Source organism: Streptopelia decaocto, assembly GCF_964273445.1.
Source record: "Streptopelia decaocto genome assembly, chromosome: 1".
NCBI classification, from domain to species: Eukaryota; Metazoa; Chordata; class Aves; order Columbiformes; family Columbidae; genus Streptopelia; species Streptopelia decaocto.
This window is the reverse complement of record NC_138663.1, coordinates 87,102,484-87,127,624: the sequence shown is the minus strand read 5'-3', so window position 1 is coordinate 87,127,624 and position 25,141 is coordinate 87,102,484. Positions and strand designations below refer to the sequence as shown.

Genomic DNA, 25,141 nt, shown 5'->3' with positions numbered 1-25,141 from the left:
CTGGGACAGTATTACAGACCACAAGGGGCTTCAAATGGTCTGCCAAATTCTGTGGCAAGGGAAATAACACATCTGTGTAATGGGCAGAAAATCAGCAAGCTTGTATCCTGGGGAGAGGATAGAACATGCCAAATTGGTCATTGTTAGGAGAAAAAATATTAGATGTGCTGGCCTAGAAAAAAAGAGACAGCCTAATGTACAGTTCTGTTAGATTCTCAACAGTACGAGGTGGCCTGGGAGACCTGGAGGCCACAGCATTCACATCTATTTGTTGAATTCCAACTAGCGGAGCAGAAATAACTTTCTGGAGAGTTGCATTAGGTGTTCAGTGATGCATTGGTGACATACTTTAAGGAAATAATAGCTTGCGTGACAGTGGTATTGAATTAAAAGCCTTCTGAAGGTCATTGCGAGGCGAGTATAGATAAGGGGTAACCCCTTGAGCGGTGATGAAAGAGCACTGAGCTTGTGCTTTCCAAGGAGGTGAAGACTAGGAAAAAGTTATATTGGTATGAACTTCTAACTGAAAACACAGGGGAAAAGAAAGCAGGTGAGAATTTTAGAAAAATAGTCTAAAAATAACTAAGCCTTGCAGTGAATTAATTATCACCCTGCCAGAAAGGTGTGACTGTAACCCAGGAAATGCTAGCTGTAGAGCTCAGCAAGTCTGTTCCAGATTTGCATCTCGAAGGACAGAGATTCTCCATACAGGATAAGAGAGTGAGCAGAAAACACTACTCTCATTAAGTAATGAAGCCCAGCAGCACAAGAGTTTGTGATGTGCATGCAAGGGCAAATTAGTAATGAACATTGTAAGTAAGGCTGAGAAAATATACTGTAACTCATCTCAGGCTTTTATCTCATTATCTTTTGTTTTAGCTCCTGCATTTTGAACTCGAGTGGCTGGAGTCACTGTTCCTCTTCCCAAGCTGGTCATATATACCGCAGACAGACCGGAACGCAGCAGGGTACCTGGAAATCCTGGTGGATCCAGTGGCAGTAAATCTCTCAGAGGAAGTACCTGCCAGCATTCCAGTCCCTTGCCCAGTGTCAGCTGAGCCACTGCTCACCTCCAGGTAAGCACCTGGCAGGCTCAACTCCGTCATAACACTGTTGCTCTGGTTTGGCAGGTACCGTGAAGAGCACTTGACTTAGGAAGAGCCAAATTCTGCTTCTGCCACAGGTGGAAGCATAACAGTGACTGGTGGAAGTAAAAGTTATAAAACAAAGCCACTTTTCATTAATCAGCTGTCTTTCAGGACTTTACTGGAAGCTTTTATTCTGTGTTTTGACAAAATAAGACAAATCTTAATTATTTCTGGATGTATTTTGATTCTACAGAAAAGGACATAAGAACAAAGTGATGATTGAACTTTCACTGAGGCTAAAGTCCACTCTTTAGATTAGCACAACTTTTTTTTTGTTTTTTTAACATACAGTGAACCAAAAATGTTATTGAAAGTAATTGTAGATTCTAATACAAAATGAGTATACACCACCAGTCAAGTTCTTATCAGATTGCTGAGATAAAGGTGCCAGTTAAATGCCAGTTGATAAAAGTAACTGTTGTCTTTAGTGGAAATAATACGTACAGTATGTGAAAATGTAGCTAGTGGAATTGCAAATCTTACTGAAGTTGATAATTTCATGTTGTGATGGATCATGTTTTCTCTTCTTGAGTAAAGAATTCTTGGTGTAATTTAATAATGATAAGATGTCACTAATCAGGCTGCTTTAGTTTCTTTGTAGTACTCTTTTGTTTTAATTAGTTTTATTTGCTTGTGAGAAACTTACTTTAAGCTTAAGTGTTTGATTAACTCAACAGACCTTTCTAAACAAGAAGACTATTTCCATATTTCAGTGTACGCTCTCATTTTTTTTAAATGTCAAAGGGATTTAGCTTTGCTTTTGTGATACGGAAGTTCTTCTTCTGATTTCTTTTGCCTTCTCAATTGCCGTGTAGGATCCCATGTAAGGAAAGATCAAAACTCACTGTGGCAGGTGAATTGGCCAGACTCGGGCCTCTGCTTTGTATTAGCCACAAGACATTCTTCTTTCTGTTTCTGAAGTGCTTCACCTCAGCTGTTTTGTTCCCTGTGTTGGTGCAGGTAAGACCTTGGAATTTTGCTCACAAATTTCACCATCTGTATCTGTCAATGTGCTAGTTGATTATTTCTTTGAAGTTTGCCCTTGGCTTCCCAGTTTGGTTTATTCTTCCTTTTACTAGTTATTATGGTGGGGTTTTGTTGTTTTGTGGTTTATTCTTGTTTTGTTTTTTGTGTGTTTTGGGGGGGATTTTTGTTTCGTTGTTGTTGGTTGGTTGATTTCTGTGTGTGTGTGTGTGTTTTGGTTTGGGGTGTTTTTTTGTCATTCCATGCAGCCTTGTATGTAAGAAGTCTAGTTATATGCCCTGCAGAAATACAGCCCTCCTCCCTCATGCAGTTGCAGTAACCCTGAGCAGCTTGCAGATATCACCCTTTTCCTAAGAGTGCAAGGTAGTCCGCTTTAAATAAAAGCTTTTTTGGGTGGGTTATTTGAGTCAGGAAGAATTTTTCCAGAGCAGGAGATGCTGATGTTGATTTTGGTTTCTCTGCTCTAGAAGCCCAACCAGCTGGCGTGGCATCATACCCTCCAGCTGGGTCACAAGTACACAATAACAGGCCTGAGTGTGTCCAGCCGGAAGAAATCTGGACAAAGAATGTTTGTCACCTGTGTTTCTTCCTGCCTTCTGCCCTACTGTGCAGAGCAGGTGAGGGAGCAGCCAGTGGACAGTGCTTGGCAAGAAGAATCCACTCCATCTTCTTCCCTTGAGACTGCTGAGCAGCTCAGTGGTTCCTTGGAGCTGGGAGTTGAAGAGGAGAGGCCAGCATCAACGAAAGAATCCAAGATCATCTCATATGTGGTAAGGATTTGTAGGGTTAGCCTTCGCCCACTTGTCCTCTAGGGTTTCAGCTGCTGGCCTGCAAGGTCTTATGTTCATCATTAATTTATTTTCCTGTTGCTTGGGCCTATGAGTCTCTTATATTCTGGGAGTCTCTACACTCCTGTAACTTTCTGTTTACTTTCCATTTAGGGAACTGTCACCAACATACTCAATGTCAAAGCTGGTCTCTTTTTACTTGATAACAAAGTCTGCTTGTGCCTCGCTTACCAGCAGTTGTTGAACTCTGCACGTGGACTCCGACCAGGAGCATGTGTGGAGGTAAGATGTAAATTATGAGACATAAAGTGTTCAGTGGAAAAGACTGGGGATGGCTCGCACGTGTGTGGGTCAACAGAAGACTATGGGAACATTAGAATTATTTCAGCAAGTCTCTGGAAAAAAATTTGGGATCTTACTGTTGAGGTCATAAGAGTCAAAATTATTATCTGATTCCTTCTTAAGCAGTGTCACGTCCCTCAGTCGTATTGGATTTGTAGACAATCCAGTAGAGTGATAAGGGTGGCAGTTTTGGGGAGTGGTAGTAGACTAGCCATCCCCTCTCTTAAGTTGTATGTCTTGTGTATCTCAGCTCATCGATGTCCACCTCCTGCAGAAGCCTCTGGCATCCTTCCCTTTTGTTGTACTCGGTGCTTGCCTGAGCAGCACTGTTGTGCTGAAGAGTTTTTCAAGGCTCAGCACCCCCTATCAGCCACCAACATCTTCAGGAAATCTGTACTTACAGCTGCTCTTTCGCCACAACCTTGGTATGCCACTCTACCTCTGGCTGGTGAGCCTCCTGGAGACATTTGAGGAAAGGTGAGGACAATTCTTCTGAAGTCAGTCTATGCTTTGTAGGCTACCCGGGTACCTTCTAGACCAAGGGTGCACAAAATTACCATGCTTGGATACTAATAGCAGCAGCAATTACTTCTGGTTTGCTGGCTTAAATAAGCCATCATGTCCAGTTGCTTGTACCTTGCAGTTGCTCTTAAGAGAAAATACTGTACATTTGAGTGCATGTGCAGTAAGCCCACTGCTCTCAGGAAGCTGCAGCACTCCAGAGCGTGTGCTCACGTACTTCTGCCTAGGAAGTTTTGTCCTGACATACAGAAGCACCATAGGGATGTGTGCCTGTCAGTGCAGTTTGCTTGACAAATCAAGATGGGTACTGAGGCTGGAGCTGAAAACCGCTGCTGCAGCCACGTCACAACTGATATAAAGGCTCTTGTGTCTTGGCTACTCAGCATATCATTTCGAGATATTCTGAGTATTGCTAGTAGTATGAGCATTCATTTGAGAACCTCTGTCTTAGCAGATTTTCCCACACATACTTACTTATCTCCTGGTCTTCTAGATGGCTTCCTTCTCTCCCTGAAGGCTGCACTCTGCATGACAGCTGTGGGCCAGTTTCTAGGTTTACTTCTGGGTTCTCTTAGTGAAAATATTTGTGTTTGTTCTGGAAAAGTTATGGCTGATCACTGTAACTGCTGCCTTGGACTTTAGAAACTAAAATGTATATATTTAATCTCAGGCAGTCCAGCAGCAGTTTATAGAATGTCTTCCTGTGCTTTACTGGCAATGTGGAATTTTTACTATGCTTTCCAATAAAACAGCTTCAGTTTTGTCCTGGGAATGATACTAGCCATAGGTTTCAGTTTTTATTAGCTTTTTTACTTCATTTAAATGTGATTGGTAAGTCATGCTACTACTTGAAAATTGTTCCAGTGAGTTAGTTGCTATCTCTTTTTATTTGAGTTTGCTTTCTGTTGTTAAGTCATTATTTTGACTGGCAGCGTGATCACTTCCAGGCATTCAAAAGCAGTGAGCTAAATTCTGAAAGGAGGAGCGCAATGCAAGGGAAAGATTGGAACAGCAGCAGTCTGTGGTTGTTTTTGTCTTGTGATTTTTTTTGCATCCTGTAGAAGAAAGCCAAGTATACCTAACATGAGTAATCATATCAAGCTTAGCTGAAGTGCACAGAGATCCATTTGTGTGACTCAGAGGGAGATTATTTGTCTACTTGAGTTTCCAGGTTTTGCCAGTCTGTTAATTTCTGTATATTTTCCTGTTCCTTGTCTGCTTGCCTGACATAAATCTGCATTGCCCTTAAATGTTCCTTTTTTAAATCACTTCTTGTTCTTTTTGCACTCTTCTTAGTTCTTGTCCTACAGAGCACATTCACTCATAACAAGTAGAAAGACTTACATGCAAAACTTACGAAGAGGTGAGGACTGCTAATCCTTCTAAAAGTCTTTTTTTTGTTTGTTTCAGGTTTTCTTGTTTCTTTGGGCGCTGCACACTGTTCCTTAGCTCTATGCACCGAAACCCTAGAGCTGCTGAGAAGTTTCTTGTCCCCCTTCTGCAAGCTATGGTTCCAGATAGAGAGGAAGCAAGAGATATTTATAATGAAATCCTAGCAAAAATACACCAGTGTCCACTGCAGAAGGTGAGTAAATGCTCTGTGAGATGTTTCCTGTTTGTCAGATGGGAAGAATTGCAGCTGACTCTCTCTTTCTTTCTTTTTCCTTAGTGTTTGACCCTGAAGCCTCCATGCCAGGCCCCGTCTCTGTCTGCAGTTTACCGCATGGCAGAGCAGAAGAGCTGGGAAGGCTTCGGTCCGTCACAGCTGCTTTCCCCCTTGGAGGCACAGCACATGGGCACCCAGGAGCTGAATCGCAGACTGGCCTGGTCCTACTGCACACTCTCAGCAGGAAGTTTCCAGCCCCGACTGGTAAGTGCCTTCTTCCCTTTACTGTCTGTGCCTTGAGCATTCCCAGTTCCCCCCATGCCTTCCAGCACCCTGTCTGATGCACCTCTGTTCTTCATGTTAGGGAATGACACTGCTTTTTTTTTACCTGTGGTGTGTTGGACGCAGGCTGAATTAATGCCGCTGTTACATACACTTTGATTTATGGCCTTCAATGATGATGAAATGTTGATGCTCTTTGCAGCTTCCTTTCTGTTGCAGATACTACTGGGTGTGCTGAGAGTCTCCTCCAGGAGCAGTTCCCTCCAGCTGCAGGACAAGACCAGCACGCTTCCCTGCGTGATATCCCATAAGGATGGCAGCCCCTTTGCCCATACAGCTCTCCTAGGTACGTCCCACTAAGCTGAATTTGAGAGCACTGGCATTTTGCTGTTCTGACATCCAGCTCCAAAACAAGGAAGAGGAGACCTGGTATTGGAGATGCTGAACTGTGACTGCCTGTCCCCGTGACTTTAAAATGAGGAAACTCAGCATGCTGGTTTTGTATTCTCTTTTTATTAGCTCAGCACCTTTCTCTGATGTGTTTGCAGGATCGCTCTTGCAGGTGGAAAACTACCAGCTTGTAGTGGAGAGATTCCTTCAGACTGATTTTCCCTCCTGGGAGCAGCTGGCAAATCTGGAGTATGTGAGGGAGAAAAAAATCAGGCAAGTCCCTTTATTTAGTGCCCAATTAAAATAATCACTCTGCAGTTCCACAGCTATTTTGGACAATGGTAAACCTGCTTATCAGCATATTTCAGTGCCAAAGCAACTGTCCTTTGCTATTTGCAGGAAAGGAGTTCTTTATCAGCAACAAACCCACTATCTCCATTTTGTTCAGGATACACCCAGCTTGGTAGCTCCCCTCTACTTCACCCTTTCCCACTGCTCCTGCTGAACATCTGCAGGGCACTCACCAGAAATGCTTTTCCCAGAAAACCACTTGTTTCAGAGAGGCCCCTCTCAGGAACAGGGAGTTTCACTGCCACTGTTTGTTGTTTCAGTGTCTATGTGCAGTTCTACTTCGAGGATGTTCAGGTTCTCCACGCTGCTGAAGGACAAATCCAGAAAGGCCTTAGGAGTCAGAACAGCTCCTCTTTGAGGAAGAAGGATGGTGGCAGCTTAACATCTGAGCTGGAAACCCCAGAGGCAAAAATGCTGAAATTGGAGGATCCCAAGCCAGATACTCAGAGCGCTGAGGACTGTCAGAAGGGCCAGAGCAGCAATACAAGAACCAGCTGTGTATCTCGCCTATTCTTGGTTACCCAGAAAGAGGGTCTTATGTTACGCAATTACCAACTACCAAGAGAAGGAGATGGAGAAGGACAGGAGCTGCAGCACAGTTTCCAAGCCACTGTGCTGTGGTTGGGCACACCGCAGCTCTGGAGCCACTCCAGAGATACTGGGAATCCACTGGAGCTGGAGGAGACCAGCAGTGATGGAAAAGAGGGCATCACACAGCATGAAGTGAGGCAGGAGGCGGCTTTAAGGGGTGGTTTGATAAGGCTGGAACTTGCTTCTCAGGGGGCTTTTGTAATAATTAAGGATCTAGGCTCCTAATCAATTAGAGTGATTTTTGTCTTGGTTATCCTTGATGATGCTAACCTTACTTATCAAGCAAGACATCCTCTGCTGGGCTTGCTCTCTTTTTGCTGTATTTTTCATTCTACCTTTTTCCTAACATCTCCCATCACCTTTTTTTTCCCCCCTCTCTCCTCCCCTCCCCCACCAGGCACTACTGCTCTTCATGGGGAAGTCTCTGCGATGGTTTCCATTTCTGCACCTGGAAGGGCTGTATCGCTTCATTGTGCCCCACTGCTCGGTAAGAGAGATGTTGTCCTGCTGTTTCCTGTTGGAGATATTTTACTGAACTGCATGTGGGAGTTGAGGAGTCAGAGGGTGACTAAGCTCTTTTCAAGGCTTCAAATTCCCGTCTGTCTTGCCAAGGAACTGCTTCAGTTCTGTTTGGTTTAAACTCACAGAGCTCCGAGTTCAGTGGATATTTTTTTCTGTAAACCATTGTTCTTTAGTGGCCCTTTTTTCCTATATAGCCTTCTTCTTCTTCCTTTAATAGTCCTCTTTCTTGCCTTATTGCTCTTTTCTCAGGACTTGGAAGTGTTTGACAAGCTTTGTTTTCCACCCGTGCCAGCAAAGTTCCTGAGCACGTCATCCTGCCCCCTGTGTCTGCCTGTCCAAGATACCTGGCACTTACAGCATGAGACATGGATATCCTGTCTGACTGAGCACCAGGTATGCTGTACCTTATTGCTCTGGGCTTTCACAGGAGACTTAGATCTCTCCAGAACTAGCTCAGAAAACTGTCTGTACAGAATGATGAGACCATTCTGCTCTAAGCTCCGTCAGAATCTGCTACTGGGCTTCATGTTTTCCTGCCTCAGAATTAATCCAGGGAGGAAGCAACAGTTGCTTGACGTAGCTCTAAGCATGTAGAGCTTGTTTTCACTAGTCTAGCTGAACATAGCCATGAACTACAACCCATCTGAGTCCCTGCTTCCCCCACTTCTAGCTGGCAGCCAGATCAGTATTGAGAGGCATGGACCAGAGAATTTCCTCCATTCCAGAAGTACTTAGCAACAGGTATGTTGGTCTGTTCCAAATTAGATGTGATGGTGCCTCAGGGAGTAGGTTTGCATTTGTCTTTATTGGAGGCAGTACTACATTAAACAGAGATTCATTATATGCCCTAGGAATATGGTTTGGAAATCTTCCTATGTGCAAGTAATCCAGACTGCCCCCATCCTGTTTATCGAAGTTAAAGGGATTGCAGGTGACAAAGCTGCAAAATGGTGTCCAGAAAATGTTTGAACTACAACTAGTGTGGACTAGGTTCTGAAGGTCTCTGCTAAATTCCTGTCAGAAGTGGAAACATGCCCAGCAGGGAAAATTTTTGTTGTGTTTTGATTGTTTTAGTATAACTTGTTCAAACAAATACTGGGGTTAGAAGCTTTTCTATTCAAAGCATGTTTAACCTGGGGTGATATGCAAGCCCACTGAAATCTTCACCAGTGCCTTATGGTAAACTGAGTTTTTCTTTGGTTTACTTCTTCCTTTAATTAAGAAAAAGCAATTAGGAGTTAAGCAGATAGGAAGGCTGTAATCCCTTTCTTCTTCTTCACTGCTGAGCCTGAAGAAGCAGAAAGTGAGTTAAAGGGGCCTCTTGTCCCTGGGTGGGGTACACTGCAGCCAGCTCACTTCAGTCCAGTCGCTCAGGTGCTCAAGGGCAGGTTCCCCTGAAACTGGGATCAAGCAACAACGTTCTTCTGCCTCCTGTCTTTGTGGCAATCTTGGCATCAGGCCTTCTTCCACTCCCTTTGTCTTCAGGCAGGACAGAAATCCCATTCTGCTCTCAGTTTCACAGGTTCCCTTATTTCTTTCTCTGGTGAGATAGTGGAGAGGACCTTGTGTGCCTCTCCCAAGAATGAGAAAACATCTGTGACTTTTGGCCTTCGAAAGCAGAAAGGTAAGATTGTGACAGCCTATGAGAAAGACAGTGTGCTTGGCTAACTGTGCTTCTGTATCTGAAGATAGTAGAAGTATGCCAAGACGTTGCATCCCATAGCCTGTCAGAGGGCTGGGAAACTACAGTGCAAGTGTGTTGGGGATGGGGATGTACCTGGAAAATCTGTGGGGTGGAACAGTGATAGGCTCATTGTAATGGGAGAGAAAACACCTCTAGCAGGTCCAGGCTTGGTGACAGACTATGCTACCTGCATGTGAACTCGTGGTATGTGTGGTTTTATGTCTCCTCAGGGAGTTTGCTAGCCAGTGATCACAGCGTGAAGCTCAGCATCTCAGCTGCTCCAGGCTCCCCTGGTGTGGTGGACATTTACATTGCTGCCACCTATTTGCAGCATCTCCGGGGTTTGCTACCTGGAGCTAAGATCCTCTTCCAGAACTTGGAACGCAAAATCTCTAGGTACCCCTGTCTTTGAGCCCTGATCTGGGCCCCAGTTCTGACCTCTCTTGCTGTCTTTGAAACCATCTCTAAATCTTTCCTCTTGTGGACTTTCCTTATCCCTTGCTCATGCCTTCCTGTCTCCCAGTCCCTTGCTACAAATTATTTTCCTGCCGTGTTAGAGATGAAGACCAGCCCAGCCCTGCCAAGGAAACTGAGCAGTTTGGTTTCTACGAGCTCTTCCTGACATCTACTGTTTCCTGTTGCAGATTCCATAATGTTTACTGCACCTACATTGCCTCCAGTTGTGTAAGCGTCATATCTCTACCAGCTTTTCCCTTACCTTCAAGGTGAGTCCTGGGTTTCTTCCCACTTTACAGTGTCCCAAGAAATGTTTCTGTGTTCCAAGCTTCTCACATTCCTGTTTCTTCTAGTCCTGCAGGAGAAGGATCGTCCCCCCCACTAGTGTTTCTGTCCAACTTGCAACCTCACCTGCAACACCTGCCTCAGGCACGGATTTTGTGCCACTTGTCCTGTGTACTGACTCTGTCCCTGCAATGGGTTTGCTCGCTTTGCAGCAGCATCTTCAAAGAGGTATTCAAGCTTCCACAGAGATAATTTGTGAGGAGCCTGGCAGATTTTCTACTCTGACACATCCTCTGCTACCATGTAGAGAAAATAAATAAGAGTTCCTATCCCAATTCCAAAATGTCTTTTTCCAGTGTCTGAAGCAGACTTGCTTGTTAGAAAGGGACCAAAATGACAACCGATTAGAAGTGTGCATCTGATATCAGGCAGGCTTGCAGCTAGTACTGGGAATGAAGGACGTTCAGGAGGAGAATCCTACTTTGTTAATGCTCTGCTTTTCCCATGTTCACTGCTGTTGGATGTCAGCACCTTGCAGCAGATTATTTTTCTCCCCATATTAACTTTTCCCAAGACACTAATTGAAAATACAGTGAAGTTTTTTAATCCTTTGCATACTTTATTAGGGGAGGGTTAAAAGAAGCGGTGGCCCTTCCCCTTCTCTCTGTTATACGCACCCATACGTAGCTGCAGCTTTACTCTTCCTTCAGGGGAGGTGCACCCGTGACAATCCACTGTGTCCATCACGCACAGGAGTGAGGCAAGCCAGTGCACGGTAAGCGCTGTAGAGATGGGAAGAGGTGTGGGTAGAAGGGAACAAATTACACCACAGAGGGGAGGGGAAAATCAGATCAAGGATGGGATGTGGACAGAATAGCAAAGACAGAATTTAGAGTTGTCATGTCTTCCCAGATGTGAACAAAACTTCCTTTCTCTTTACTGAGATCCCTTGTCTGGGACGTGAGCCTTGCAAGGGTGCCAGGCATTGTCCTGACCTCTCTCCTCATCTTAATCTGCCTGCTCTTTCCATAGGGTGCTGGTGGAGGATGGAACGGGTGAAGCTTTTGTGCTGTGCAGGAATCAGCACGTGGCAGCAATGCTGGGCCTGAGCGTTCTTGAGTGGGAAGCTCTGCAGAACTGTGTGCAGAGCAGGGGCAGAGTGTCCATTCAGCATGGAGAAGCTACTGGCACTGGTGTGAGTGGGTTATTTTGGTACCAGTAGCAATTGAAGCATGCTGGGCTCGAGCCTCAGCTAGACTGGATTTCCCTTTGCTGTGGGTATTCCAGTGGCTCTTTGGTTCCCTCTGCACATTCACTGGCAACACACCCTTTCCTTCCTCAGTGTGTTGAGGAACCTGAGGATCTCATTGCTTGCTACCTAAGGAGTCTGTGCAGGAGTCCTCTCATCTGTCGCCCTATCCTGCTGGATTTCAGCCTAGACAGGAAGCCCTCCAAGATTCTGCAGCCTGGTAAGCAAACACTGTTGGCTTTTGTAATATTTAGCATGGGAAGGAAGGAAGGAGCTGTCTCACCAGGCTGTGGAAGGAGACCTGCCTTCACTGCCCACAAAGCAAGATATTTGGAGGATTTTCTTGGAATTGGTGGGGATTGTGTGTGCTTGTATGGTAGTGGTGGCAGGAGAGAACATGTTTTATTAGCATCCCTCTTTTGCCCTCCCATCCACCAATATTAAGGTACAGGTTTATTTCTGTGGGGTGTCTCTTACACACAAAGCCTTCTCTATTTTAGAGCAAGGTTCTCTGTCCTTCAATGGGACAGGGTTCTGGCCAGCCAGAGTTACTGTGCAGACCTCTCAAATCAAGTGGGTTTTGACTTTAGACAGGTAGAGTCAAAACTGGGCCTGGAAATCCTCACCATGGCCACGGAATTTAAAGTTCTGAAGAGTTTGGAGTTCATGGGTGCTGATACCTGAACTCAGGCTGCCACAACTGCGCAGTTGCTGCATCAAGGGGACGTTCTTCTTAGCTGCTTTCGCTAACACTAGTGCTTGACTTATAAGTCCAGGTGCTGTAGGGGTTGATTTGCCAAGCTCACCAGAGGATGCTCTGCTGTGGAGACATTATCTTTTGGCTATCGTGTAATGCTGTCTGTAAGGCCAGGCTGCTGATGGTGAGAAAAAATACAAAGCCCAGTGCATCAGCTATGTGAGCAGCACATATATAGTACGCAACATTTCACAGCACGAAATGTCTGTTTCCTCCAGGCTGGAGGGATTCTGGCCAAATGCATTCATCTGCTCACATCCTGGATTCATTAATCATGCTGTCCTTTGAGGTTTAGCAGATGCCAAGAAGCTGCTGCAAGACCTTCCCACCTCCAGAAACTTCTACAGCTGTATGCTAGAACAGAGCAGGAGCCCTGTACTGAATTGTTACAGGTTCTGTCTTTCCCCTTCAGCTCCACTGCAGCTGAGAAACTTTCGGTGCGGTGAAGTGGAGTATGTGTCGCAAGTGGGACCTCGGCCAAGCCTGCTATGCCTGAACGTGGAGGAAGTGGAACAAGATGCCTTAAGCTATCTGAACAGTGAGAGGATTAGGACATCTGGTCACTGCCGCGTGGGAGCCACTGCTTAACGTCTCTCCGAGTAGGAGAGGAACTATGGAAATAACTACTGGGAGTGGGAGCATGGGCCTGTGAGCACAGGGTAAAGGGTGCAATCAAGAAGCTGCTCTGACTTGTGGAATTCCTGAATGGTCATTCTGGACCATTGCCATCATTGCTACTGGGCTGTGTTTTAGAAGAGAGATGTTCAATATTTCTACATGATAATGGCTGCTTTGGGCATAGGGCACACAAAGTGTGTATTTTATGTGGTAGTATCTACTGAATAAAGCCATTAAAATACAGTTTAAATAACATCGTATCTGTTTTGGTATTATGGTTTACTTGCTATATGGGGAATGAGGCAGAATGTAGATGCTTGGTTTATGGGCCAGAGCCTGACATTTTGCAGGTCATTCACTGTCTTCATGTGGAACTGTACAGTTGCAACAAGGGATAGTCTTCTTAACCCAATTGAAATCATTAAAATTATGTTTTTAAAGCATTTCCTTCCTCCAAGAAAAAAAGGAAGTGAATAAGTTACTGTTTGGAAACTAAATCATGGTACTAAATCACAGGACTATATGAACATTGTTTTGCACCTTGAACAGTGGCCTGAATATTACATGGGGCTAGTAACAAGAGGAAGGCAGTGAGCTGTGGTACAAATTCACAATGTGCTACAGGCTTGTCCATTTGTTCCTTATTAGGAAGGGGATGGCTGCAATGGTACGTGTCAGTGGCCGTGATAGCACAGCAGACTAACAGATACAACAGGATCACCATTTGAAGAGATTCCTCTCCTGTGATGACCAAGTGTTCTGCTCTTGCTTTTGGCAAAATAACATCCAGATCCTTCATGTTCTGCTATAGGTTAGTAAATTCCGCACACTTCCCCACCTTACTCGGTGTGCAGGCAGCGTATTTGAACAGATACTCTATTTTGGGGTTGTTTGTTCAGCGTTTCCCCCTGCCTTTCCCCTTTCACCCTTAGTTTGAGCCTTATATTAAACTTCAAGTAATGGGTTTATTGACTGTGTGTAAAGTACCTTCCCTCTCAAACCTTGCTTGGCAGCTTCTGAGACCAAAGCACAAGGGGTACAAAAGACCTGACAGATGCCACCATTCAAAGTTGCCAAAACAACTTAAAGCAAAAAAGGTCTACACATGTTTTGCTGTGACAGTTTTTTTTTCTGTAGGTGCTTTCTGTGAAAGGGTAATGATTTCGCTGAAGCTTGCCCCCCACCACCCCCAAAGAAAACAAAACAAAACATAGAAGCAAACAAAAAAACCAACTCTCAGCCTGAGGAAAATGTTGACTGCAAGTGATGTAGATTAAGAGATAAAAATCTTATTTACCTATTAAAGTATTCATATTACAATATGAACAAGATCATAACAGACAGTGTTACAGAAATAGATAGGAACTGCTAGATAACAGAGACATTTAAAAACACACACACAAAAAAGGAAAATTTGTCTCTATAGTTGTAACTGTGCTTAATAACTGTTTTTGAACATTTGAACTTTCCAGTAGTATCGTACTACTCTCCCTCTTTTCATCCTCATTATGTATGTTATTATTCTGTCTGCTGCTACACTTACTACTCACCTGATCCTCTTTTATTTCACGTTACAAATGCAATCATCAGTCCTTATATAGGCTCTCTGCCAGGCTGAAGATGTAACACTTATTCCAGGCCTGTTGGCTATTTTCTAATCCATCAGTATTTTGCCATTCCCAAAATCTTTTTCAGAGGGTGAGTTTGATTATAGTCTTCTGAGAAGACTGAATAGATGAACTGGCTCTCTTACTTAAAGTTTTATTAGTGTGTTCAGAGAATCACAGGACGTGAGACGAATTAATCAAATCTCTTTGGAGGGAATTAAGGTTTCCTTGCTTTTCATACTCTGAGTTCGAAAGATCAGTTCTCAGATGCATTGCAGGAAATGCTTTTCCTGTTTGTCTCTGACCTTCTGCCTATAATCAGGATTCTGGTCACTGGGTTACTTCAGACAAGAGAACTTATCTTGTTCCTGTGATCAGTGTTTATTTATGCAACTCCTTAATGCGTTCCTTACTCTCTGAAGCCAAACGAAGGATCCTGTTGTTGTCATGGATAAGAAATAATAATACAAGAGAGGAAATCATCTGGCTTCATGTTTGTGCTACAAACTGGAACTGGAGCTCTGTAAGGAGCTCTGTAAGTTCTCAGCTCAAGAAGAAGGAAAGCATGAAGCGTGTCCTGCCATCAGGGTAGCTGTAGTAACTGTTCTGTGTGGAAAGACAGAGGTGTTCCTTTTAGCTGATTTCATGTAGCCCTCCAGTTCATCACCAGTTCACCTCTAGAGCCTACCACCCAAAGCCGAAGCTGGTGACTACCAAAGGCAGCTGTCCTGTGCATTGACTGTCCACAACCATCCTTATTCCAGGTCCTGATGGGAGTGCTCAGGCTGGCAGCTCCCTCTAGCCCTGTTCCAGGTATCCCTACTAGATGCTGTCTACTGAAGGTGCTGCATGTGCAGTGGAGTTGTCTCACTAAAGCGGGTGCAAGCAAGGCTTGCACTGCAGCAGCCTCAGGAGGAGGGAGAGGAAAATGTCCACGCTGCTTTGCACACATGGACTGTAGCCAAGGTTCAGAGAGTGTGCAGAGAAAGTTGAGGAGGAATGGAAAAGAGAGTGAGGGGACAAGTAAGAGATGACAATCAATGGTGTAAGAGAAGAATCTCTAAAGCTGGAGAAGCCAGCAGGAAGCCTGTGGGAGGGACAAGCCACGTGTCCCACCTTAAAGATGGGGATGGAGAGAAATTGGGCACAGGGGAAAGACACATCCTTCTATTCTGGCAGGCTTGAGATAAATCTGCTGCTGTAATAAAACTCATCAAAAAGTCTACACATACTCCAAGCATATACATTTATGAGTTTCCCTTTCCAGGCTTACCTCCAGGTCCAGCAGTGTTTCTGATTGTTTTATAGACACTTTATATTGACAGCAGATATAGGGGAAGCAGAAGCATCCAGTGAGAGGCTGGAAGGGAAGAGGACACTGACTCTGTGTTCCGGTTCACCAGCTGCAAGCTGGTCCACCTTGTAATGCTGAAATCTGCAGCAGAAGAATAGTGAGAGGCTACCAGAATAAGGAACACAGCAGGGAAGGCAAAATGAGTGTGTATATTTATTCCTCACCATTTTTATGAATATTGAGAAAGATGGACCCTGTCTCTTGTGCTGGAGACCCACAGCTGTGAAGCCCTCAGCGTAGAAGACTTATGACCCTTCTCATATGGAACAAGAAAAGATATCCAGACTTTTCGGAAAGTTTGAATTCCTGTGAATAAGGTGGCCTTTTAAATAAACTGGGTGGGCTGGAGTCAGAGAGATTGTCATTAGTAAGAACTAAAGGGGCCTGCTGGTTTGGTATAAAAAAAGGCATCTAAGCTGAACTGGCTAAAGAAAGCATCAAAAGTTGGGGTTGGTGGTTGGCTGGTTTGGCTTTGGCTAACATTCAAAGGAATACATTCTTTTGAAGTGTGTTCCTCCTTCCCAATTCCCTGGCAGTTCTATCCCTGTGCCAAGGGAACAATTGTTACCATGAAGAACATCTGAAATAGCATGACCAAACCAGTCCTTTTCCATCACCCCAGGAACAAAGAGAGAGGCTTGGATTAATCATGAATTTCAGTCCCTTCCGTGACTGAAACCACTCTCTGGCACAGGGGTGGTGGTGCTGCCAGCCTCCCCATGATGCACACAGATGCACTGTATAAACTCTCTTCTTCCCCCCACCACCATGCCTGTGGTCTCTGCGTTGTGTTAAACCCTACCTGTCACTTTGATGTTGCCTGTAGCCTTGGCAATGTTGTTTTCAATCACACAGGTGTAGGTGGCATTAGCAATAATGTTGTGCAGAAAGGAAACCACTTTCAGAGTGATGTTTTCAGCATTCAGCTCATAGCTGGTGTTGGCAAAGTGAGGTAGGTACTCCCCAGCATCACTGTAGGCTGTCCAGTGCACGGCCGGTCGAGGGAACCAGCGTGGTGCTTCGCACTGCAACATGTCCCCACTGCTGCTGTTCTCCACGTGGACCTTGGGGGTGCTGAAGGCTTCAGGAGGCAAAAAGGGAAGAGAGTCAGAAAAAGGCAAATGTCTAGGAACTGGGTATGAAACACCCAATTGCGTCTGCTGGTCAGTCCTGGATATTTCTAGGGTACTTGCTGCTTAGCTTCACAGCACCACATGTAGCCAAAGGAAACACAGGGGCTCACATAGACGTCTGTACAGGTTGGGCTATTGGGATGTGGCTATATGGGATCTAAAGACTCCTAGGACAAGGCAGTCCAGATTGACAAGAACTGCTGAAGTTGTGGCACAGTTTTAGCGTCTTTAATTCTGCTTTCCAGTTACCAGTTGGGTCCTGGGCTCCTAAAACAAGTATTTCAGGAGAGCTGCTGGACACCCAACCTCCCAGAGGGTACTGAGCTCAGGACCTGGTCAGTCTGAGGCTGCCCACGTCTGTCAAACACCCAGCTTCCCTGGGCAAGAAGCATAGCCGACACAGCCTCACCCACCTCTGCTGAAGTCTGGGGGCTGAAAGGAGGCACCTGCTATTTTCGGCAGGGAGAGGCTTGACAAAAATGATTGTTTTTATCAGAGACTGGGGGCAGGGGAAGATGACTCACCCTCTCCGCTGACTGAGAAGGGAGCCTGACCAACACCTGCAGCTTTGTGATGTGACTGATGCTAAATGGGGCTGCAGCCAAGGGAAGATCCATCTGCACCCGCTGGGGCTGAGAGCAGACGAAGGTGTGGATTGAGCTGCAGGATTTACACCAACATCCCCGGATGAAATGAGACATTTAAAGCCTATTGCAAACTCAGCCATATTTTAAAGCCAAGACCCTCTCAAATAAAACTTTGTTAGCCTTGATCTCTGTATATCCATTGCATTTCCCACATATGCATATATGAAGAGAAACAAGAGTTTTTTAGGACAGCAGAGTTTGCTGATTTCAATGGAAATAATACCTAATGCAGCATTTCACATGTTTTCTCTAATGCCTTTTCTGTGTGGATTACTTTAAACACTGAATCAAGCAACACAAAACAGGCAGATTCACAAGTTTTCAGGGAGGGGTAGGAGACCAAGTTCCCGTGGGACTTAAGCACCCCTCAGACACGAGCCAAAGCCCTCCGGCCTTGCTGTTACCTGCTGTAGTCCCAAGCAGTCCTTACAACCCTTTCATTGCAAGATTAGAGGCCTGTGAGCCCAGCATCCTTTTTTTTTTTTTTAACTGCTTGAGAAAGTGCTTCACATGGCGATGGAGCAGAAAACACACTTTCAGTGAGAAATGGGAGACCTTGAAATAACACTGGCCAGACATTCCTGTGACACCAACTCTTGCATAGCCATTTTGTCCCAGGACAGGCTCCATCTGAGTGACATGGGGAAGTGGCTGCGTCTCCAAGACATCTGTCATGAGCTTCCACACAGAAGCTGGTGCCCACCTCCTGGTGCTTCAACTGCTGGGCCAAAGAAGGAGGCTGGACCTACAGAAAAGCAGCCTGTCTCATTCAAGAGCTCTGCTGGTTACTTCTGTCCTGCCATGACTGGTCTGAAGAACAGAGGATCCCTCCATGCTGCTGATATGGCTGGCCTCACCACAAAAGTGGTCACCTGTCCTAAAACCTTTTCCTCTCCAAACTTGAGCTTTTGGGCTCAAGGGATTGTCAGATGTGCTGGGACGTCAGGGATCCCAGCAAAAGCCAGACAGAGAAACACCGAGACTACCTGTGCAGATTCACATTATCCATATTGTGTAGTTGGTGTAACTCACCACAGTTTCATTAGAAAGACTCAGCGATTGCAGGAATGGGTAAAATACTGCTGAGTTCAGTGGGAGTGTGTTGTTTTGTGCCAGCAGTGAACACTGTGGCCAAGCCCAGAGGGTTCAGAAGAGTTAAGCACCCGCAAGTGAAAATTCATCTGTCTAGGCTTGTTTTGAGGTTGACTCATAACAAGGTGAATGATAACTCTAGGAAATATGTAATACTTCAGATACCTATGATATAGGCAGTTTTGTGCTTTCATAGTCATTCTTAAAAACTGAATATATTAGAAAAACAGACAAAAAAAATAAATATGCTACAGTTTCTACTGGCTGGAGATACATCTTAATTCTAGAGAGAAAAAGCTATCATTTTATCTTTAACAGGTACCAAATCTGGATCAGTTAGCTACTCCCATTCTTAGGGGCTCTTTCTAGTCAGTTAAGTAGCTGGTAGACTACGTGGTAAATAGAAGAATTAAGACAACCAAGAGTATTACAATAATAATATTTTCTGGAACAAGGATGTGGGAAGAGTGGGTAAGACCAGAAAAAATTCTGGAAAAGTAAAAAAAAAACCCAAAACAACAACAACAACAACACACACACACAAAAAACCAAACCCTAGTCCTACTCAGGGGTGCAGGGCCTGATGGTGGTCGCTGGAGGAGCAGGCCCCACTCCTGCAGCCCCTAGCACCAGCATAACCACAGGTATGTCCGATCGAGCTGTGTCAGCCTGCATTTTGCGGCAGGATTTTCTTCCTCGCACCCCTCACCTCCTGTCCTGTACCGCAGCACTGCCGCTCCGCTCCCTCTGGCCGTGGTGACAGAGCACTGGTAGGTGCCGGCATCGGAGAGCTGCACGTCCCTCAGCTCCAGGGAAGCATTGCCACCCATCACCTGGTCCGCAAACACCGCCGTGCGGCCCTGAAATGACGCGTCTTGCTCTTGCAGGTGGTCCTTCCCGCCTTTAAACTCATGAACCAACCCGGCCACTCCCGCCTTGGCCCACCGGATTGCGATGCTGCCCATCTGGATGTCGGGCTCAAAAGTGCAGCCCAGGACACCGCGCTGGCCGATGTTCCCTGGAGACGTCAGCACCGTCACACTGATGGAGCGTTTTCCTGCAAGGAGGAAGCAAGGTGGTGTGAGAAAGGTGAGCTGGTGACTGTGGAGAAAGGCCAGGCCACCTTGCCACTGTCATGTACCAACCCCAAGGCTGAACAGGCACCGGCACATCACAAGGACACCAGTAGCAGCTACCTGTGCTGCCAGGAGAGGTCAGCTCCATGGCTGATACACCAAAACAAAGCACAGGAGCATTTCTTTAGCGGGCAGCACACTTCAAAAAGCAGCTACTCGTATTTATTTGAGAAGGATTTGCATGGTGTTTTCTTGCTTACTTATATGTTTCAGGGATTTTTCTCTTTGGAGCTGCCATGATTTTTGTGTCTTTTCTTAGTCACGACCTCCCTTTAATGCAATAGAAATGGGATTGCAGGGTGTAATGCTGGCAGAGAAATGAGAGGCTGCTCTTTCACCCTTACTGGATTCCAAACTGTTTTCTTTTGTTTAAGAAAAGTGAGCATTTCCCTTCCCTGGGGACACAGATGCTTCTCAAGTCAAATCCTAACCAGCAAGCTTAACTCCTTCACAGACCTGGCTCCTCTTTCCCATGCAGCCCTTCCCCAAGCATCCTCACTCTGCATACCCCAAGGAGGCTACTTTTTGCCCAACACCAAAGCAACACATTTTTGTCATCTCTGAGGAAGAAGGGGAATATGGCCCATCCTGGCAGGTGCTGCCCATCTTCACAATAAATACCATCATCTCCTCCCACCTGGGAGAAGGAGCACGGTACATTCCAGACTTTCTGTATGTGTAGAGTTAGGGCTCCAAGCCCAAGGAAATTTCAGCTAACACACCACTACATCTCCAGCAGCACAGGCTGCACTACACTTATCATCCACTTGCCTTAGCTGGCTTCCCATGGAGCAACAGATGGAGTCGAACATTTAAGTTGCTAACATGTCAGATAACTTTAAAAAAAATAGTCTTAATTTCTACTGTGAAAGCAGCTACACCCTGGAGCCAGCCCACTGATAAGTTTTCACAAAAACTTTCAGCTCTATGTGCCAAGTGCTGGTGTCTTCTAACCCACTCTGAGCATGTGTGTGTGTGTTTGTGTAAGTCTCTGCATTATTTAAAACCTACAAGACATCACAGTCTCTAAGGAGAACACAGGTCCTCGTGGTTTAGTACCACAGAGTGATATCTTGTTGAGAAAGACCGGAACTGAAGTTGTCTGTGCAGTCTCAGTTCAGCTATCTGATACACAAGCTTTATAAAGCAAGCCTTCATTAAAGGGTCGTAGGTGGCACTTCCACACAAGATCACACCTCAGCCCATGCACAGGATGGAGACACGACCATAGCGGCAGGGCAGAAGTTCATCATCCTACCAGCAACAGCACAAAATCTGAAGAGTCGCGTACCTGAGACACCAAACCCGATGATCAGGGCAATCACCGCAGCCAGGATGATAATGACTGTAGTCATGCTATTTGGGGAAAAAAAGAAAGGACAACATTACCACACAGCCCACTTCTTTCACACGCTACACCTACAATGCATGTCTGCAGAGCCACCAGCAAGAAGGAGGTTGAGGCAGGTATGCCACAGACATAGACCAAGGTGGAGCAGTGAAGCACATGACCACAATGACCACACTAGTGACAAACACTTGGGTGAGCACTCATCATCAAAGGTGAGGGACCATGTGGTGGGAGAAGACCCAGGCTTTGCCTTTGGGAGGAGGCAGCAGGTCTCAGTGGAGGATGCTCCTTTCTGCATCCACCACTGCATAAGCGAGCTGGGCGGTTCCTGCTGGCACTTGTGAGGGACCAATTGCCCAGAGAGGTGAGGAGAGCACTGAGACAGGGCCCCTGATCCCAGAATATACCCAATGCAAGCCAGGCAGCAGGCATGATGGGGCTGGAAACAGGGCCAGAACTGTGAGCTGGCTGATTTGGGGATGCCCCATGCACAGATGGGTAAGCGGCTGTTGAATGAGAGGCTGAGAAGACCACTTACTAAGCTACACAGGCAGAGCAGCCCAGCAGAGGAGGCAACAGGCAGCACGGCATGGAGCAGCGCAGCTCAACCCTAGCTGAGTGCAACCCATCTCCAGCACAGCCTTGGCCCAGACAGACTCGTAAGCACGGCCTGGTGCAGGCTCCCAGCACAGCCAGTGGAGATGTCACCTGTGGCCCTGGGTGCATTGTCACACGTACTGGGGGTTGTGGCAGTGACCTCAGCTCCCCACTGGACCAAGCCCTGAAGCAGCTCCTCACAACAACCTGCAGGTACATCCTGGGGCAAGTAGCTCATGTGCTGTGCCTGACAGTGTCACAGATTTGCTGGACTCAGTCCCGCTAAGGGCTGCTGGAGGAGAAGCCCAGAGAGCTGCAGGAGGTCTTCACAGGGGACTTTTCCCCTTCCCCAGGCCCAGTAGGCCACTGGAGGAGCTGTGCTGCACGAGGCACAGGCACCAGCCACATCCACCACACCAGCGTTCAGGGCTGCCAGCCCAGGGATTGCTTTGCCCTCTTGTCCGCAGAAACTCCCAAGCTGCCTCTTCCCATCTCATCCTCAGGCAGGACCATGCTGCAAGAAGTCACAGCCCTCTCATACACACAGAAACAACCACTCTGCTTCAGCTACAGTCACTGATTTGCAGTACACTCTTTCCCAACACATCAGGCAGTCTTCTGCACAGGAGCACATCGGTGTCCATACAGCCACACTGCTCTTCCCAATGTTAATGCGTGCCTGCATCAGTGATTCGCACAATCATGTCTGAAACACCACAGATGCCAGGACTATGGGGCTGATATGGAGCTCTAGGGAGCTGCACATGTCCGCAAGCCCCTCCTGCAGGGAGCAGCAGGAGCATGAGAAAGGGAAGATGGGTTGAAAGTGGGAACAGAGAAAGAGGGAAAGGAGGAGAGATATTGCAGAAGACCTGCTTGCCCTCCCACTGCTTGCTTTCCATTCTCATCCTTAAAGCCTGTAGAAAGTTGTCTGAGGAAACCCTGTCTGCACATGCCAGCATGCTCAGGAGAAAGGATCAGAAATGTGTATTTCATCACGATTGTGCCACCAATCCATATAAATGTTCACATCAGCAGCAGAGCTGATGGAAAAAGCCACTCATATCTTACAGGTGGGATGGCAATTTTGGGTACACGGATGCCATTGCCCTCTTCAACACCCCTTGCCAGGGACAAGGGAAAATCAGGCTCTTCAGAGATTCCTCCACCGAAACTGCTGGATCCAAAAAGCACAAGGGCCTTAAAAATATTTGCCTGCAAGCCACTTGTGTTTATTGAATCAATCCGGAGTGCAGGGCAAACAAGAGGAAGCTGGCAACCTGGCTGCATGCTGACAGTAGCTGTGTTTCGCAACAGTCCTGTCCAGCAGTTCAAGCAAAAAACAATTTTCTGTGCATCAGCACCCCTTGTATTTCCAGTGTTTCAGAGGCACAGAAAGAGGCTGATGCAGACAGCTGGGGCTGCACAAATCAGAGCCCTGATGCCGCCCTCAGCTCTTGGCAACACTTTGGCAGCCTGCAGGATGCCAATCTGTGCATCTTACTCCCTTTTCTGTGGTTCTTTTCCTCAGCAGCCAAACGCGGTTTTGCCTGCAGCTCTGGGCAGCCTGAGTGCTGCCGAGCACAGCCTGGGGAGAGAGAGAGGCTCGCAGCCCCACCACAACAGGCAACCGGGTTTAATCCTCCTGATATCTAGCTCTGTGTGGAGTAAGCTTTCCTTCAGGAATAGGTTTAGAGGTGCAAGGATCAAAAAACATGGAAGATTAAGAGAGTGAAAGTCCCCTGCCTTCCTTCTTATATCAAAGCTTACTGGGGAAAAGAAATAGTGTGGTCAGGGTAACTCAAAAAGAAAAGTCTTCCATTCCAATAACTGGTTAATGGTTGCAGAGCTCAACTTTTTTCACCACTTCAGTTTTATTTTTTGAGTTGTTCTGGTTTTGTTTTTTTTTCTGAAACTAATAGAAACCTCTCACTGCTCCTCTGAAGCTTCCTGGAAAATACACCCCTCCTCCCTGGGCTATTTCTGCATTTCAAAATTAGCCTGAAGAGGCCAATGGCCTTGAAGAAGCCTGCTGCTTCCAGTAACTTGTTGCTGTCTGGCTGTGTGCAGCCGCCTGGGGCAGGCAGAGGTGCTGGCAGAGCCAGAGGATGGTTCTCAGAGCAGCAAGGGGCAGGAGCTCATTTTTTCACACCCATCAGTTATTGCATTTTCCTGACAAAAGCCAGCTGGGTTGCCTCTTGAGAATAACAGAGCTGGTTATTACATACACTCCAGACTCACAAGAAATACGACGCCCAGTGGATATTTACACCATGTCTACTACTGATCTCACTTTTGACAGTGAAAAGGTACAGATAATATTACTGTTTAAAACTTCATTGATGCCCCATGTGAGAAAGATGGAGCACAGTTCATGCACGAGAGGTCTCTTCTGTCCTCCCCACTGCTGTTCGGCTCAGGTGGGATGGATATTCATAACAGCTGAAACCTTTCTGACAGAGTAAACACAAACAGAGGTGTCTCACACCCTTTGCTGGAGCCTCCAACTCCATCCAGCCTGCAAAAGCCCACACCTGGGATGAAGAGATGCAGCTTGTTGGTGGCTCTGTTCAAGCAGTCACATTTAGATGCAAGCTTGATCTGCGTTCACCAGAGGTTGAAGCAAGTTTGCCACTTTACCTATCTGGTGGGGATTATTTTCCACTAATCACAAGATAAGGTTATGAGGTAGATATTTTTATGGACTTCCCCATTATACTTCTTTTTCTGACTGCAGTTGACCAGTCAACTTCTGACTTGGTCAATAGCTCCAAAGGAAACAGGATCATTGAAAAGAGAGGCACAAAGCAGCTTGTACATCTTCCCAGCTCCTAGTCCTGACCCACACAGCAAGCAAACTCGCTGTAGGAGAGCTGCTGACTTTCTTCCCACAGCATGCTGATATGATGGAAACATAAGTGACTCTCTGAGGGCCAGCAGAAGGAATGGAGAGCTTTCCTCAAGCCATTGATACCCCAACCTACCACAGCATTCAAACCTGAGGTAGCATATTCTAGCCATGCGCAGTTTCTAGGACACTCATCTCCATCCTGGCTACAGTTGACAACCTGCACAGTGGTGTCTGAAAGCTATGTGGCCTTTTGTATAGAAGAATTGTATAAAAGAAGCCGTACTGGTATTTAAGTAGCTTGGGTCAGTGCAGTATAGAGTCAAGCTGAAAGGGGATGCTGTCTTGAAAGCTCCTGGCAGCAGAGTGATACGGCTGAGAAGTCTGGAAAATACAATTCCCTCCTTCCCCTCTCCCAAAGCAGATGCAGATAATACCATACCTCCAGAAAATGACCTGGCCTTGGGATGCCATAGTCACAGCTTCTACAAAGATGAGCAAAACGTCAGGTGCCTAAAGGTCCCACACTGTTCAGCACAGCCCCTGTTCTTTGCATGATATATTCTCCCAGGCTGTCCTGCTTAAATAACTGGACTCAGCTAAGGAGTGGTGAGCCCAAGCAGTGAACTCTCAGGAATGAGGAAGGAGTGAGCATCTCAGCCCCCCCCCCAACCAGGGTAGTCAAAAGCAGGGAGGCCTGGTTACTCACTGGGACAACAGGACAGACTTCTTACACCAGCCATTAAAGAAGCATGTCTGATTCAAAACAAAAAATAACATAGCTCATGATTTGGTGGCCAG

At 46.2% G+C, this 25,141-nt stretch overlaps 2 protein-coding genes across 5 annotated transcripts in view; one reads left to right on the top strand and one right to left on the bottom strand.

Moving 5' to 3' along the window:
- CTC1 (CST telomere replication complex component 1) overlaps window positions 1–13,395 on the top strand; it is a 16,578-nt gene extending 3,183 nt beyond the window's left edge. Inside the window, exons 4-24 of one of the 2 annotated variants that reach the window (XM_082076001.1) lie at window positions 880–1,076; window positions 1,964–2,108; window positions 2,600–2,902; window positions 3,074–3,202; window positions 3,513–3,739; window positions 5,195–5,369; window positions 5,454–5,654; window positions 5,892–6,018; window positions 6,221–6,335; window positions 6,674–7,136; window positions 7,402–7,491; window positions 7,776–7,919; window positions 8,197–8,267; window positions 9,041–9,150; window positions 9,441–9,606; window positions 9,855–9,935; window positions 10,020–10,179; window positions 10,662–10,726; window positions 10,984–11,146; window positions 11,294–11,420; window positions 12,370–13,395. In XM_082076001.1, the coding sequence (XP_081932127.1) occupies window positions 880–1,076; window positions 1,964–2,108; window positions 2,600–2,902; window positions 3,074–3,202; window positions 3,513–3,739; window positions 5,195–5,369; window positions 5,454–5,654; window positions 5,892–6,018; window positions 6,221–6,335; window positions 6,674–7,136; window positions 7,402–7,491; window positions 7,776–7,919; window positions 8,197–8,267; window positions 9,041–9,150; window positions 9,441–9,606; window positions 9,855–9,935; window positions 10,020–10,179; window positions 10,662–10,726; window positions 10,984–11,146; window positions 11,294–11,420; window positions 12,370–12,545 (3,435 nt within the window). In that variant the 3' untranslated portion in view covers window positions 12,546–13,395. Of the gene's footprint in view, window positions 1–879; window positions 1,077–1,963; window positions 2,109–2,599; window positions 2,903–3,073; window positions 3,203–3,512; window positions 3,740–5,194; window positions 5,370–5,453; window positions 5,655–5,891; window positions 6,019–6,220; window positions 6,336–6,673; window positions 7,137–7,401; window positions 7,492–7,775; window positions 7,920–8,196; window positions 8,268–9,040; window positions 9,151–9,440; window positions 9,607–9,854; window positions 9,936–10,019; window positions 10,180–10,661; window positions 10,727–10,983; window positions 11,147–11,293; window positions 11,421–12,369 lie in introns of those variants that run through there. The other variant, XM_082076002.1, reaches the window with a different exon arrangement.
- On the bottom strand, window positions 10,662–25,141 carry VTCN1 (V-set domain containing T cell activation inhibitor 1). Of its 3 annotated transcripts, none has more exons than XM_082076003.1 (6): window positions 25,050–25,141; window positions 20,836–20,900; window positions 19,118–19,465; window positions 16,339–16,617; window positions 15,456–15,617; window positions 10,662–10,733 (listed from the first exon to the last, which is right to left on the bottom strand). In XM_082076003.1, exons 1-5 carry the CDS (start codon window positions 25,118–25,120, stop codon window positions 15,496–15,498), a joined length of 885 nt encoding a protein of 294 aa, XP_081932129.1. In that variant the 5' UTR covers window positions 25,121–25,141; the 3' UTR covers window positions 10,662–10,733; window positions 15,456–15,495. The 3 variants fall into 3 exon arrangements, with proteins under 3 accessions (XP_081932129.1, XP_081932131.1, XP_081932130.1); XM_082076005.1 differs by having other exon boundaries at window positions 15,456–15,542; XM_082076004.1 differs by lacking the exon at window positions 25,050–25,141 and adding an exon at window positions 24,783–24,890.

Bases quoted from the DNA above. Each gene is read 5' to 3' on its own strand.
- VTCN1 (XM_082076003.1), bottom strand. From the start codon at position 25,120: ATGTTATTTTTTGTTTTGAATCAGACATGCTTCTTTAATGGCTGGTGT. The intron at 20,901-25,049 runs GTGAGTAACCAG...TTCCCCAAATAG, and splicing joins AAGTCTGTCCTGTTGTCCCA to CATGACTACAGTCATTATCA. The intron at 15,618-16,338 runs GTAGGGTTTAAC...CTTCTGCTGCAG, and splicing joins AGGCAACATCAAAGTGACAG to ATTTCAGCATTACAAGGTGG.